Consider the following 14,365-nt stretch of genomic DNA (forward strand, 5'->3'; position numbering starts at 1 on the left):
CCTTAGGTGTACATGGCTGGCGCCTTAGCCGGTTGAGCTATAGGCGCCGAGCCAACAATTTTAGTTTTTAAAGAGTCTTAATCTTTATTATCCCTCCAGCTCTGAAGTTTTTTATTCATTGCTGAAATCTCAAAGTACTTTAGAAAGTTTTAGATTACAGTTGACAAGAGTAAATGTGATGGAAAATTATTTTTTATAAAAGCAATTATATTCACATTTTATTGAAAAGATATACTATGCTGCATTATTTCTAGAAATTAAGTTAGGGAAAGCTATAATTAATTTTTAAATATAAAAACCAACATTAGCCAGGAACAGATCTTCTGTATTTTGCTGTGACACACTATTGCCGTGGCCATTCTGCTGAATTTTCTTTAATGAATCTATTCAAGATTTTTGGTGTTTGTGGTTGTTCACTGTTTTTGAAGGTCTTCCTATAGTTGCCGCTTTTTTGTCCTTCCTTGCTGCTTCTTTGACTTCGCTGGAAAATACCACCGGAGGCAGAGTAAGAAGACTCAGTACCGAGAATACCTTGATTTCATTAAAGAAGTGGGATTTACCTGCGGATTTCATGTAGAAGAAGACTGCCTTAGAATTCCCTCAACCAAAAGAGTATGTCTTGATTATCATGGTCATCCTCATGGTCTGTTAGTGCCAGCTGAGGGCCAGGTCACAGAACTGTAAAGCACACCAGGATGTTCAAAATGTACAAACATTCCAGAAGGCTCTGATGCTGATTTCAGTGTGGAGGTCATTGATGGGGCTCAGAGGCTCTTTCTGTATGGATAGTCCCTCCTTTTCTGGCACCCGCTCCTCCCAGTATGTGGTGCCTCTGCATGAGCCCTGGCCAAGTTTCCATCTCTCCCAAGAATGCTGAGGGGCTCCAGGGGCCCTTCTTCCCAAATAGGCAGTGATTTCCAGCCTCAGAGTTGCCAGGAACTGGACTCTGTGGGAAGTGCTCACTGCTTGGAGTTCTGAATAATTGGCTAAAATTAAAGTTTGTTTTAGAAATTCAAAGCGATTTCAAATTTTTTCGTTAAAAGCCTTGGTAATTCAGATTTACCTTGAAATGTCATTTGGGCAGAAATTGGCCTTTGAACTGTCTGTGTGACTTTAGGTGGGCGGGGCAGACTCAAGGCTTGACCATTTGGAAATATCCTGGGAAGTAATTATAGCAGTTTATGTTATTCTGTGGTATAACCTTTATTTTATGAGACTCCATGACTGTCAGATGGCGTGCTTTTAAAAAAGTGACCCTGTCATATCCAAGGCTCAGCTGTAATGCTTGCCTCAGTGAGAGGATTGGGACAGATCAGAATTTAGCCCTTGGCTCTGCCACTCTCCAGCTGTGCACTCTCAGGTGAATGTGGGACTCTCCCAACCTGTGTCCTCTCCTGTAAAATGGCAGGAAGGCTGCTTTGGACTGTGTTAAGAACGAGACAAGTGATGTCTTCAGAGGCCCTTCTGGTGAGGGCGTGTTGTGGGCACTTGCTGGCTGGCAGAGGCCACGGCTGTGAACAGCAGAGCAGCTGGCGGCAGGAGCTTCATTGTCACTGCTGCTGCTGCTACTGTGGAAGGTTCCTTTAGGTCTCGTGTGCAGAGCTGTCCCGTCGTCCTCTTACCTTCCTCCATTTTGGCAAGTCTTAGTCTCTGAGTTTGGAATTGATGTTTGGAAACTGCTGAAGTTTGGGTCATCTAGGTAGGTCAGAGGATCCCACAGTGTTGATTTTTGAATTTGCTGTTCATTACTAGAGGTGGGAGACCAGGGACTGTCACTTAGTCTCACTGACCATCAATTTTCTTATAACTGGATGGTTTGGGGCTCACATGCAAGAGTGAATTTGCTTTGTAATTTTAAAGCAGTCTGCATGCAGCAGCCATCTAGTGGGGGTGGGATGCCTGATGGGCACTGGGGAGTTAGATCGCACAGTAGGAGAGAGTAGGGGGTAACAGGTGTGGCCTCTTTTATCCCCTGTAAATGGCTTTGTAGTTAATGCCCAGAGGGGAAGTTGAGAAATGAGGCACTGGCCACAGCTCTGCTCTGCAGACGGGACTGTTTGAATCATGGCCTTTGTTTGGATTTACTGAAGAGGGAGGAAATTAGTGCAGATTAAACATCTACATGGTACCAAGCGCTGTGTACACTTGCTCTGGCAAGGTTGATACAAAGCCTCATCCTTTCATAGCCCCCTCGAGAACTCCTCCGTGTTAACTCCTGTGTCTCCTCCTGGCAGGAGTGTGTGATGGAATGGGGGTTGCCATGAAGCTTTTGGACCATGCGGCCCCCAGGCTCCGTGATTGTGGCTTTGAGCTTTCCTTATGTCTCCATGCAGGTCTGAGTGATGAGAGTTTTCATGGGCTCTGCTAGTTTTTTATTTTTAAGTCATTCATATTGGTGTTAGTTTTTTAAATAAGGATTATTCATGATAGATGTCTAGAACTTTTATGTAATTTGTACTTCAGAACAAGAGGATTCATCGGAGAAGCCTGAAGTATCATCCGTGCCTGCTAAAGTACTTGACTTCGGTATTTTGAACTGCAGGTCTGTCTCATTGGGAAATCCAGAACATACCCTCCCACCGCAGAGCCTTTGGTTGATGAGCAGAGGACTCAGTACATCACCAGCAGGCGGGGCTGCCCTGTGCACCTGCCTGGTGGGAAGCCTTCCCCTTCTTCACCCTGGGTAGCTGCTGGCTGTGTTGGTCACCACGATGGTCACAGAGCCCTGGACATCAGGGTTGAATGTGCCCCAGAGGCCAAGGCTACTGAGCATGGAGCAGAGGTCCAGGTGGAAGGACCCTGGCTGCCAGGCTTTCACCCCAGAGACAAAGCTGAACGCGTGAGGAATTGTGCCACCCTCCCCCGAGATTTTATTGACCAAGTGGTTTTGCAAGTGGCCAATTTGTTGCTAGGTGGAAAGGAATTAAACCCAAGAAGTTCTCAAAATGGGAGTTTGAAGACCTGGAATGGAGGAGGTAAGCCATCTACTACCCCCAGGGCCAGCACATGTGCTGGGTTTCAGGCAATAATTCCTTTCTGTATAACAGTGTAAAATTGTATAAGCTTGTGATTAGATATACTTAAAAAAAACAGTTAATGATGAATAGGCTATTTTTAAGCTTATTTAAAATTTTGCTAAGACAGGATAGGGAATGGTAAACGTTGGGCCCTTAATTAATGTTTACAGAAACACAGATTCAGAGGCTAGAGCTAGCTTATTTCAATCTGTACAAATCATCCAAAGAGAAAACAGTTGCCAAATGCCAAAAAAAATGCACCATCCTTTGAATATAGGTAATATTTTCTTTGTGACCCATGAAATAGAGGAATCAATCATGATACAGGGAGAAAATTGCATCGGATTGTGAACGCTTGGCCGCCAGAGGGCGTGTAGGGCTGTGTGTGCTGGGGCTGGAGGGAGCCCACTTCTGCAGCTCTATGTTACTTGAAGCGGTTTTGAGAGGCAGAAGTCCAACCCTGCTGGCCCCCATCCTGCACCGCTGTGGGCCGTTTCTGCTGGTGGCCGGCCTCCGGGGCAGATGGGGGAGGAGGCAGTGCCCCTTCCTCTCTGTACCCCGGCTTCTGCATCTGTGTTAACTTCTTCGTTTCACCTCTTCTCATCTCTCATGTATATGTGACATGGCAAGACCATCAAGCATGTCCCCCTCTAGAAATAACGCAGAGCTGATGGTGTCCAGTCAGAAGGGCCTCTCCAGGGATCTGGTGGCATCTGTGTGCCAGAGTGGCCCTGGTTCAGGTGACCGATGGGACAGTGTAACTGAGGGGTCTCTTGAGTGGCCCTGTTGACAAAGTGCACCCCTCTGCTGTGGGCCAGAGTTCAGAAGCAGGCAGGCTGGCGCCCAGGATATTAGAGTGGATCTGAGAGTTCTGGAGTGCAGTGATCAGTGACCTGTGAAAGTTCCTGTAAGCCATCTGACCTTTCAGTTCCCAGGAAATGCTGGGAGTGCAAGAGACGGTGGCCTGTGCCCAGGATTGAACGGCTTTCTGTGAGCAAAGAGTGGGCTATCTCTCAGACTTAGAGAGCAGAGGTGGCTCTGAGTGGCCAGGCCTCAGTCCTACTTACTCATTGGGAATGGGCAGCCAGGGATTCAGATTGGTGTCCATAGGTCTGAGACATTTTAGAGGCTCTCTGGATGTCCCTAGATATGAGAAGCAGCCATGGTTTCCTTCCACAGGTGGCTTTCAGGTCCTTTATTCCCCTTCCAGCCTTCCCTGAAGCAGGGCCCTCTGCATTTTAGAGCCCCAAGGGCCATGTCTGGGTCTGTCCCCAGGACCTAACTGATTTCACCTAGGGCATCTGCCATCTGCAGGAGACTGCTGGGCGAGATGGGTAAAGGGGTCCTTGCCCTGAGAGGCTTCAAGCAACCAAGAGACAGGACTTGCTGAGCTCTAGGTGTAGAGGTTAGTGTCATGCTATTGTGGTGGGCCAGAGCCCGAGAGAGAGGACAGGGTAGGCTGACTGGGACACTGTTCAGTTTTTTTTTTAAACACTTTTTGTCCCCTCAAAATGGATTTGAGGGAGCTCGAAGAGGTGGACCTTGAAGGTGGGCTGAGCTTTGCTAGTGAGCAGCTGCCCACACTGGGGCCTCCAGGCTGGGTGACATGAGAGGGAGGATGTGAGTAAGGCATGACGTGCGGGACACACAGGAGAACCAATTTTTGTTTCATATTTATATACATATTTTGATAATAAGCTGACTTCATTGTCATCGAGTTTTCTGATGAGAGCATTTTGAAATGCATGTAGGCTCCCAGAGTAGGAAGTTGAAGTGACAGAGAAACCACTGCTATAATGTCTGCACTATTTTTCTGTGTCTTAAACTCTTAACCTGGCTTGGCGCCTGTGGCTCAAGCGGCTAAGGCGCCAGCCACATACATCTAAGGTGGCGGGTTCGAATCCAGCCCGGGCCCGTCAAACAACAATAATTGCTGCAACCAAACCGGGCATTGTGGCGGGTGCCTGTGGTCCCAGCTACTTGGGAGGCTGAGACAGGAGACTCGCTTGAGCCCAGGAGTTAGAGGTTGCTATGAGCAGTGAAGCCATAGCACTCTACCCAGGGAGACAGCTTGAGGCTCTGTCTCCAAAAAAAAAAAAAAACTCTTAACCTTCTACTTGCTGCTGTCAGTCCTACCTAGAGCTGGTAGCTGCCAGACCCTGGCTATCAGTGTGGTTGGGAGAGCTTGGGCTCTAGGGCTGACTGGCTTTGGCCTCCCTCCTTAGTCTGAAGCAGCTGTGCCCCACTTGGGTCACCAGGGAGAAGGGACCTGGGCAACTATCCCACAGCTGGCAGTGGCATGAAGTGCTCAGGGCCCTGGGGGCATGCTGTCCTTCTCTCCCTTTCGGCTGTGCCTCTTGGCTTGGGGTGGTGCTGAGTGTTGTGAGGTGTGGGTTAAGTTAAATTAAATTTACATGGTCCTTCCTGCTGAAGTGCATGAGTGATTTGAGTTTGTAGTACTTGGGTTGGTCAGTACCTATGGCTCAAAGGAGTAGGGTGCTGGCCCCATATGCTGGAGGTGGTGGGTTCAAACCTAGCCCTGGCCAAAAACTGCAAAAAAAAAAAAAAGAATTTGGGTTGATTTCCAGACTCTGGACCCAACAGTTTCTGCTTCTCTCACTGGTTTGTAATAATTTTGTCACTGTGTGGGAAAAACCCAATTTTTCAACAGAGAGCCTTTCCCTGGCAGAAGTAGCCAGTGAGCTGGACAAGGAGACCCTGCAAAGGCTGAAGCGAGAGTGTGGGGGCCTACAGACGCTGCTCCGAAACAGTCACCAGGTGTTCAAAGGTACAGCTCGGGCATGGGGGTGCTCCCCCTCCCCATGCAGGCATTCTCTCAGACACCCTATGCCACTCTCTGTCCTCCCTTCTCTCTCTCTTCAGTTAAGTGAATGTTGTATTTTAGGGTAGTGAGACACACTGAAGGATCTGCCATGCGTGCAGAGTTCCCTGGGCCCTCCAGATGCTCATGGTTAGCGTCTGACCTCAGGGTGGGACATCCCCCTTTCCTTCTCAGCTTCTTGCCCAGCCCCCCTCAGGCTCAGCTCACCCAGTCTAGTATGTACTCCCTTGCTCCTCACACAAAACACAGGGTGAGTCAGAACCACCCAGGGAACTTTCCATTGGGACTTCATCATTGGCTTTCTTTGCTTTTTATCTCGGCTGCCTGCATGCTGGCAGCATCTGGAACTGCAGAGCCAGGCCAGGGGGTGGGACAGGAGAGCCCCTGCCCTGTCTCTGCAGTGGGGACACTTTTTGTGGGAGGCTGTGCTTTGGGATGATGTGCTCTGTTCCCTCTCCATCTGCAAAGCAGGGCTGGCTCAGTCTCTGCCCTGCTGGAGTTCACAGTCTGACCAGGGAGTGGGAAATGCAACACTTTCCCTGAGTACCTGAGGTTTAAAAAGTTCCATTATTTAAAGTTTTCAAGTGTTCAGTGAGAACAGTATAGGGAGCTCCTGGATGAGATCATCAAAAAGTTGAGAATTTGCTGTGCTTGCTTCCTGGGGCCTTTTTTTCTTTATTGAAGTATTTTAAAGCAAATCTTAGCTGGTGTGCTATTGACCTCCTGTGTACTTCATGTGCATCTTCAAAAATAGTGGGTGTGCAACTGGGAGCAGTGGTTGGCGTCTGTAATCCCAGCCCTGTGGAAGGCTGAGGTGGGAGGATCACCTCAGTTTAGGAGTTTGAGACTAGTCTGAGCAACATAGTGAGATCCCATGGTTTTTTTTTTTTTGAGACAGAGCCTCAAGCTGTTGCCCTGGGTAGAGTGCTATGGCATCACAGCTCATGGCAACCTCCAACTCCGGGGTTCAAGCGAGTCCCTGTCTCCACCTCCCAAGTAGCTGGGATTACAGGCGCCCACCACAATGCCCAGCTATTTTTTGGTTACAGCCGTCATTGTTGTTCGGTGGCCCAGGCTGGATTTGAACCCACCAGCTCAAGTGTATGTGGCTGGCGCCTTAGCCACTTGAGCCACAGGTGCCGAGCCGAGATCCCATGTTTTAAAAAAAAAATTGAATCAGACATGGTCCCAGATGCTTGGGAAGCTGAGGCAAGGGGATCACTTGAGCCCAGAAATTAAAGGCTTCGGTGAGCTATGATCACACCACTGGACTCCAGCCTGGGCAACAGAGTGAGACCCTGTCTCAAAAAGAGAAAAATAATAGTGGTTGCATCATCTTGCCTTACCACCATGCCATAAGCACAGTTTTCTATGCAGAGGAAGTGGCCTGGGCCCAGAGGCTTTACATAGGCAGTGACACTTGAGCTAGGAATAGAAGGAAAATGGGAGTGAGTCTGCTGATGAGTACAAGGAAGAGCGTTTTAGACAGAAGGAACAGCATGTGCAAAGGGCCTGAGTTGGGGAGGAACAAGGATTGGATTATGGGGCTGCACCTGCATGTCAGGAGAGTGGGGGCCTCTGACTAGCAGGAGGGATGACACTGAAGTCACAGTGGGAAGGAGCCTCAGTCCAACTTCCATGTTCCGCTCCCTCAGTGTCAGGGGTCTGGAGTCCCTATGGGTCTCTCGGTTGCTGTGGGTGATGAGGGCAGGGCTGTGTTCAGTTCAACATGGCACTTGGCTCCATGGTTGGTGTTTCATAAGTGATTGGTGCCTGTTTCTGCCCTGAAATGTTGCACAGGGACTGGCTGCGGGCCAGCTGAGCGTGTGGGCTTCTGCCAGTGCATGCACAGGGTGGTATGCTGGACTGGGAGTTACACATACTGCCTGCCTTCCAAGACTGACCTCCTCCCCCATTCTTCTCACATGGCTAGTGGCTCTTGTTCTTGTATTTCTTCTCCAGAAGCTTCCCGCTTGCTCCTGTCCCACTGGTGCCTTGGTCTCTGATGAGTACCAGGTCTTGCAAGGTGTAGTCTAGTGTCCCCGTCCTGAAGCCTTCTTTGTTAAACTGCTCCCATCTGCCCCACCCAGCCTGCCTTGCCTGAGCCTGGGTTCACAATCTGCTTGTGTCTTAGTTACATTGTGCCCAGTGAGACTGTGAGCTCCTTGTGGGTGGGGCCGTGCCCATTATGCAGCTGTCACTCCAGCCTGGAGCCACCACTGTGGTGCTATGTTTGTGTTACTGGGAAGGAAGTGATGGCCCGGAGCAGGGGTACACTGACCCTCACCCTCTTACTGATTACAGGTGTAGGGATCGTGTGGAAACCTGCCCTTTTCCCTATGGTTGGTTCATTGAAAGATCAACTCACAATTATGGTAGATTAATAAGAGAAAGGTTTATTTCCAAATACCGTGCACATGGGGGGAATCACAAGAATGATTATTCCAAGTCTCAGTGGTGGTCAGAGATGTTTAAAGATGCCTTTTAGAAGGTGGGGGGGGAGCATGGAAAGTACACGTGCAGCAAGTGGTCGCTGGGGGGATGTGTGCAAATGGGTGGAAACGGATTGATTTGTAGATTAATCTGAGAGGTTCAAAAGACCTTAGGGCCAGGTCTTTTAGTACGCAATAAGGAAGTCAGCAGCCCCTTTGCTTCTAAATCAGGTTACTCAGGTTTTATAGAGGAGAGGCCAATGTTTTCTGGTCATGAATGGCCTTTAATTCGAAATATTCTTTATGCCAAGGAATCATATTTTGGGGTGAAATTTTCTTAGCTGCTTCACAGGTGCCATCTGAAGACAGGGCTCCATGTGGGTGCTTGGAAATGCTCTGCTGAGGGCTGCCCACTCCCTGTCCCCAGGCCTGACAGGGACTCAGGGTCACCAAGCCTATGGGATACATCCAGCAGAACAGGGGAGGTGCCTTGCTGGGATGTCTGTGGGAAAGGGAATAGCTGGGCCTGCTGGGCTGGGGAGCTTTTTCAAGTGAGTGAAGCCACCCCTGGGGTGTGCATCTGCCAGCCTTGAGGCCTTGGTTGATGATGCCAGGGAAGGTAGCGTTATCTGGGCCCCAGGATTTGGGGCAGGTGGCCCCTCCCCCATCTTTGTGGTTAGGCAGTGGCTCAGGGAGGTGGGTGGTGGGAAGGAAGCTTCAGTGAGTCCCGGACTGATAGAGGCATCTCTGTCCCCACCTCAGCCTATAGGCCCAGTAATGGAGTTGAGTGCTACCACCGCTTCCATGTCCCTTGCGTGTGTGTGAGAGCGTGGGTGTGCACACACTATCGCATGTGTACATAGAGCAAGAGTTACAAATTTTCTCACATACACACACAGCCTTTGGGTGGCCTGGTTATCCTTGGGGAGTTAAACTTGGCTTTCATCTAAATTGACTGCTTAATGCGGCTGGAGTCTGCATTTCTGGAGGCAGGAGGCGAGGGGGGAGACCCAGAGGAGAGTGCTTGGACTGTCCTGTGCTTAGAAGCACCAGTGCCAGGTCAGAGCTGGCCTGGGCCGTCAGTGAGGGGTCACCAGGTGTGCAGCCAGACTAGGCTCAGCTGGAAGTGAGCTCACAGAGCTATAGGCGGTTAGAATACTCCCTGCAACCCAGAGGGGCCTCTCTTCTGTTTTTCCCAGCACATTTTTTTGTTTGATTTCATGAAATTGTATATTTTTTTCCACTGTAAATGTGCATATTTATTAGTGCTTTTCCATGCATTTCACATCAGGCAGGAAAATTATTTTTGGAAACACTTCTGAATAAGAGGCTTGGAGATTGAGTTTCATATAAACATTCTCCTCCAGTCATGTAAAAAATATGCACTGAAGCTGGGTCTTACCCCTGAATGAGATTTTGTTTTGTTTTCTAACTAACGTGGCGTCTCAAGAAATGCTTGAGAGTGAGGGCATAAAACTGATTTCAGGTGACTTCAGGTCAGCTGGTGCTGAGCACCTTTTTGTGTACTGTGTACCATCCTGGGGACTGCTGCACAGTATCAGTAAAGATACTCAGGGTGTGCGGCCTAGGGAGGGGACAGGAATACCATGCTGCAGGGTGACCAGCGCCCATGTGAATCAGGCCTTCCCACCTAGAATGAGGGGACACTACAGTTTCAAGAGGTGTAGGAACTTACCTGAGATCTCCCAGCCAGTGGTGAGGCTGCACGGATGGCCCAGGCTAGGTCTGACCTGGCACTGGTGCTTCTGAGCACGGAACAGTCCAAGCACTCTCCTTAACCTTTAGCCAATTCTGCACAACAATTCAGGGTGTGTCTGCTGTCAGAAACAGTGGCAGAGACAGGATGGTGAATTTCTGTGCTGAGTGCAAGTTGCAGGGACATAGACAGTAGGGATACAACAAGTTCAGAAACATAGAAGTGAACTTACAGAGGGTGTATTTTTTCCCCAAGATTCTGTTTTAAAATTAGGAGCACATTTCCACAGGAGAGAGTCTGTTGGTGGCCTGAGTTTGGAGCTGGCTGCAGCCTGTGCCCCTGGAGGGCCACCTCTTCTGGCGCCTGGCACAGGTCTGCCCAGGACAGGGGCTCCTGTGTTAGGAGAGGGTAGCAAGAAGCTGCCCTGTGTCCTGGGGTGTAGTCCTAGGAGCATATGGGGATGCCTGGCAGCTTCCATGCTTCCCAGGCGGTGGAAATCCTGCTGCGTCTGTCTTCCCTGGCCCTGCGAGTATTACTCCAATAATGTGGCCAGTGTGGTCTTCTTTGGCAAAAGCAAGACTGCCTTTGGGGCCAGCTTGTCCTGTGGGGGGCCACCAACTCTTTGGTCAGGGAATCCTTGCCCTGCTTTGGACCCAGCAAGCCCAGCCCACTTCCTCAGACCCCTCTTCCTTGCACTCCTTCTTACTCAGACCCCCTCTGCCTCATACTCCCTCGTCTTCAGACTTTTTGGAGTGTGTCAGGGCCACCTTGCTGTTTGGGTCATGTGCCCTGCAGGGAGTCTGGAGGAGGCTCTTTCCCTTGAAACACCCAAGTACACTTTAGGGGGTTCTGGCCCCCCTAGGGTCCAAGGTGAGTCCTGTGCTGCTTCAGGAGGTGCTGCTGCGGGAGCATCCAGTCAACATCCTGAAGTTGCCGGAGCCTGAGAGTTCGGTTTGGGAAACTTCAGCCTCCCTGGGGTCGGGAGGCAGGACGGCCTTGGCCATGGGAGGGTGAAGAGGCTTCGAGCCCTCCTGTCCCATAGAGATGAATCCTTCCGTTGTGCCTGTCGGTGTAGTAGGTGCCTCTCTGAGCTCATTTCTCTGGTTTCCAAGGGAAGATGTTTTTAAAAGTCTGTCTACTGAAGGTAAACAGGCTCACGATTGCTATATTACAAGGTGATTTGAAAGCAGAATTCAAGCTTTAATTCACACACTTTCAGGTTTTCTCATTGGAAGTTGGTGAGCCAGACTTACTCAATAATGTTCCTTTATTTCTTCTTGAACCTTTCTGTTTCAAGTGGTTTTATAGCTTCCTGTGAAAACCAGAAAGGTTTGGTTGTTTTGGCCACATTTCCTGTGGAGTTGTTGGCTGAGTAGAAGCACAGTGGGAAATCTAGGCTGACTGGAAGGCTGGGCTGGGAGGAGGCTGGGAAGCTGGGTGCCCACCCTGGTCAATGAGTGGCCCACAGCTGCCTGCTCCAGGGTCCCTCCAGTTCCCCTGCTTTGAAACTAGCCCTGGCTAGGAGATCTCAGAGGTACTTCTAGATTGGGGGTCTGAATCACCACACAAGGGAGGATCCCCTCCCTCTCGTCCCTTTCCTGGTCCCCAAATCCCCTTTGCATGAGTGGAGGCCTCTGGTTGTATAGATGCCTGGTAGTGGAGGCTGCCCTGCACACAGAACCCTCCTTTGCCTCCTGCCACACTCCTATTTCCTGTTTGTTTGTTTGTGGTTTTTTGTTTTTGTTTTTCTTTTCTTTTCTTTTCTTTTTTTTTTTTTTTTTTTGAGTCAGAATCTTACTCTATTGCCCTGGGTAGGGTACCATGATACCATAGCTCACAGCAGCCTCAAACTCCTGGGTTTGAGTGATCCTTTTGTGTCAATTTCCCAAATAGCTGCAACTGTAGGTACCCACCATGACACCCAGCTAGTGTTTCTGTTTTTACTTTTGCTCTGGCTGGTCTTGAACTCCTGAGCTCAATCTACCCACCTCAGCCTCCCAGAGTGCTAGGATTATAGGAGTGAGCCACTGCGCCTGGCTCTGTTTCCTGTCTGTGTTGGTGAGGCAAAGTCCTCAAAGATCAGTGCCATGGCCACATTTATACTTCTTAACTCCTGGTCCATCCTTCAGTACATGGAAATTATCTTTCTAAAATGATAACTCTGCAGCCTCTGGCAGCTCAGACAGCTCACATGAGCCAGCCTTGACCTCTGCCCCTCCACTCTGGCCAGCCCTGATAGTCTATCCTACGTCACAGGGGTTTGCTGCTGCTTCTGCCTGAAATGCTCTTCCTGGGTGTGTGCACGGGCCGCTCCTCCCCTCCTGCAGGTGTGCCTTCTCCAGGAGGCCTCCTGCTCCCTGCCTGATACCTCGATACCCCTCCCTGGGGCCTGGGGCAGGGACTCTAGCTCTGCTCTCTGCTCAGTCCCTGACCCTGGATTAGTGCCTCCCATGGAGTGAGGGCTTGACAAATCCTGGAGAATTAGGGAACTTGCCAGCTAACTTCGTGGTGTCTTTTCTCTGTCTCAAACCACAGTTTTGAATGGGAGAGTTCACATTCGCGATTGGAGAGAAGAGAAGCTACAGAAGAAAAAACAACCTGAAGCAAAACAGAGACCGTTTTCTGAATCCTTCAAAACCCGCGTCTGCTGGTTTTTCATTCATCACCCTGATGGCTGTGTTCTGCCCTCAGACTGCTGCCCATTTGCCCATGGGCCTGGAGAGCTGCGGCCTTCTCAGGCCACCAAGAGGAAAAGGCCAATTCCATGAGCTGCTCGCTGCTCTCAAGCTGAGGCCTGGCAGGGGTGGCTGAGCAGGAAGGAATGCTGCCAGCTCTCCTGGGCACTGTGCTCCCATGCAGCCATTCTCTCTGCCTCTGTCCAGACTCTCATGGTGATACAGCCGTACTTCATAAACAGCCAAAGAAGCCGACGTCACCAGCCCCACTGGGTACTGCGTTTGTCTTCAGTGTGGTCCCTTTTAGAGGTGCACAGCGTCTTTGCATCAGAGGACACATGCAGGTCCTCGTGGTATCTCCTGGGGAGAGCAGCATGGGAGACCTTCCGAGGCCCTTCCAAGTCCTATTCTGACTGCCAGCCATGCTACACTGGTGTCTGTGGAGAGACAGGGCACAGGAGAGGTATAGCCGTGTCTGCCAAGCCTCCTGCTCTGGGGGGCAAACACCAGATTTGTATTTTAGAAACATAAAGCTTACCCCACCATTTACTTCATAAACAGCCAGAGAAGCTGATGTCACGCAACCCCACTGGGTGCTGTGTTTGTTGACATTACTTTTAGAATTATAGAGGAAAAAACACAATTGCATGACCATGATTTTCCCTGCTAGCTACTCTGAGCAGCGTAAAATGAATCATAAGTGGAGCGGTGCCTGTGGCTCAGTTGGTAGGGCACCAACCCCATATACCAAGGGAGGTGGGATCGAACCTGGCCACGGCCAAACTGCAACAAAAAATAGTGGGTGCCTGTAGTCCCAGCCACTTGGGAGGCTGAGGCAACAGAATCGCTTAAGCCCAGGAGTTGGAGGTTGCTGTGAGCTGTGACATCACGGCTCTCTACTGAGGGCAACAAAGTGAGACTCTTTCTGTACAAAAAAAAAAGAAAGAGAATCATAAGTGATGATATCTACAAGGCTTTAAAAAATGTGACTATTACAGAAAGCCTAAGCCCTGCTCCTCCTTGCCCTATTTTGGGAGACCCACTCTATAGAAGTCTTGCCACAGTTCTTTTTATTCCCTCCTTTTTAGATGAGTTTCTATTTAAAATTATTTTCATGGTTTTACACAAAAATCTGCATGTGCTATGTACTGTTCTGTTCCCTGATTCTCCACAGAATGTGTCCAGTGACCTTTCCATTTGGCCTCATTGGCCCTGTTATTTCTGACGGATGTGTAGCCTCCCGGGGCCGGGCATGCGGGGATTCGTCCCGGACCAGGGAAATAAAGGCCTGCCTGCTCTGAAGGGGCCAAGAGCTTTGTGCAGCACCCCAGCGGGCCTGCCATTGCGTGAGGCCCACCCTCAGAAGTTCCCAGTTGGTCCTGCAGCCTGAGAGGCGGAGTCGGCCAGGTGGGGAAGGGGTTGTGCCTGCCACCCCAGCCCCTTGTGGGGGAGGTGCCCCTGCCCTCCCCACCGCACCCTATGAGACTGCTGCTTGGAACCCCAAGCCCTGAAGGAAGTCCCACTTGGTCTGAACAGTGGGAATGATGCCTCTTCACTTTGGCTGTTGCTTAGGCCAGTGAGCAACTCAGGGCTTTGCCAGGGGTTCTGGGGAGTACCGTCTACTTGGGGGGAGTCCTCCCTGCAAGAGATACCTTGGTCATGGAAGCCCTGAGGGAGGCACC

At 50.2% G+C, this 14,365-nt stretch overlaps 1 protein-coding gene across 1 annotated transcript in view; it reads left to right on the forward strand.

Moving 5' to 3' along the window:
* Positions 1–13,431, forward strand: part of TRMT44 (tRNA methyltransferase 44 homolog) — a 35,375-nt gene extending 21,944 nt beyond the window's left edge. Inside the window, exons 7-10 of the mRNA XM_023518756.1 lie at positions 429–612; positions 2,543–2,975; positions 5,689–5,805; positions 12,544–13,431. Coding sequence (XP_023374524.1) covers positions 429–612; positions 2,543–2,975; positions 5,689–5,805; positions 12,544–12,776 — 967 coding nt within the window. The 3' untranslated portion in view covers positions 12,777–13,431. The remainder of the gene's footprint in view (positions 1–428; positions 613–2,542; positions 2,976–5,688; positions 5,806–12,543) is intronic.
* Positions 13,432–14,365: the final 934 nt, after the last annotated feature.

The sequence above is a fragment of the Otolemur garnettii genome, unplaced genomic scaffold, assembly GCF_000181295.1.
Source record: "Otolemur garnettii isolate 467f Iridium unplaced genomic scaffold, OtoGar3 scaffold00146, whole genome shotgun sequence".
NCBI classification, from domain to species: Eukaryota; Metazoa; Chordata; class Mammalia; order Primates; family Galagidae; genus Otolemur; species Otolemur garnettii.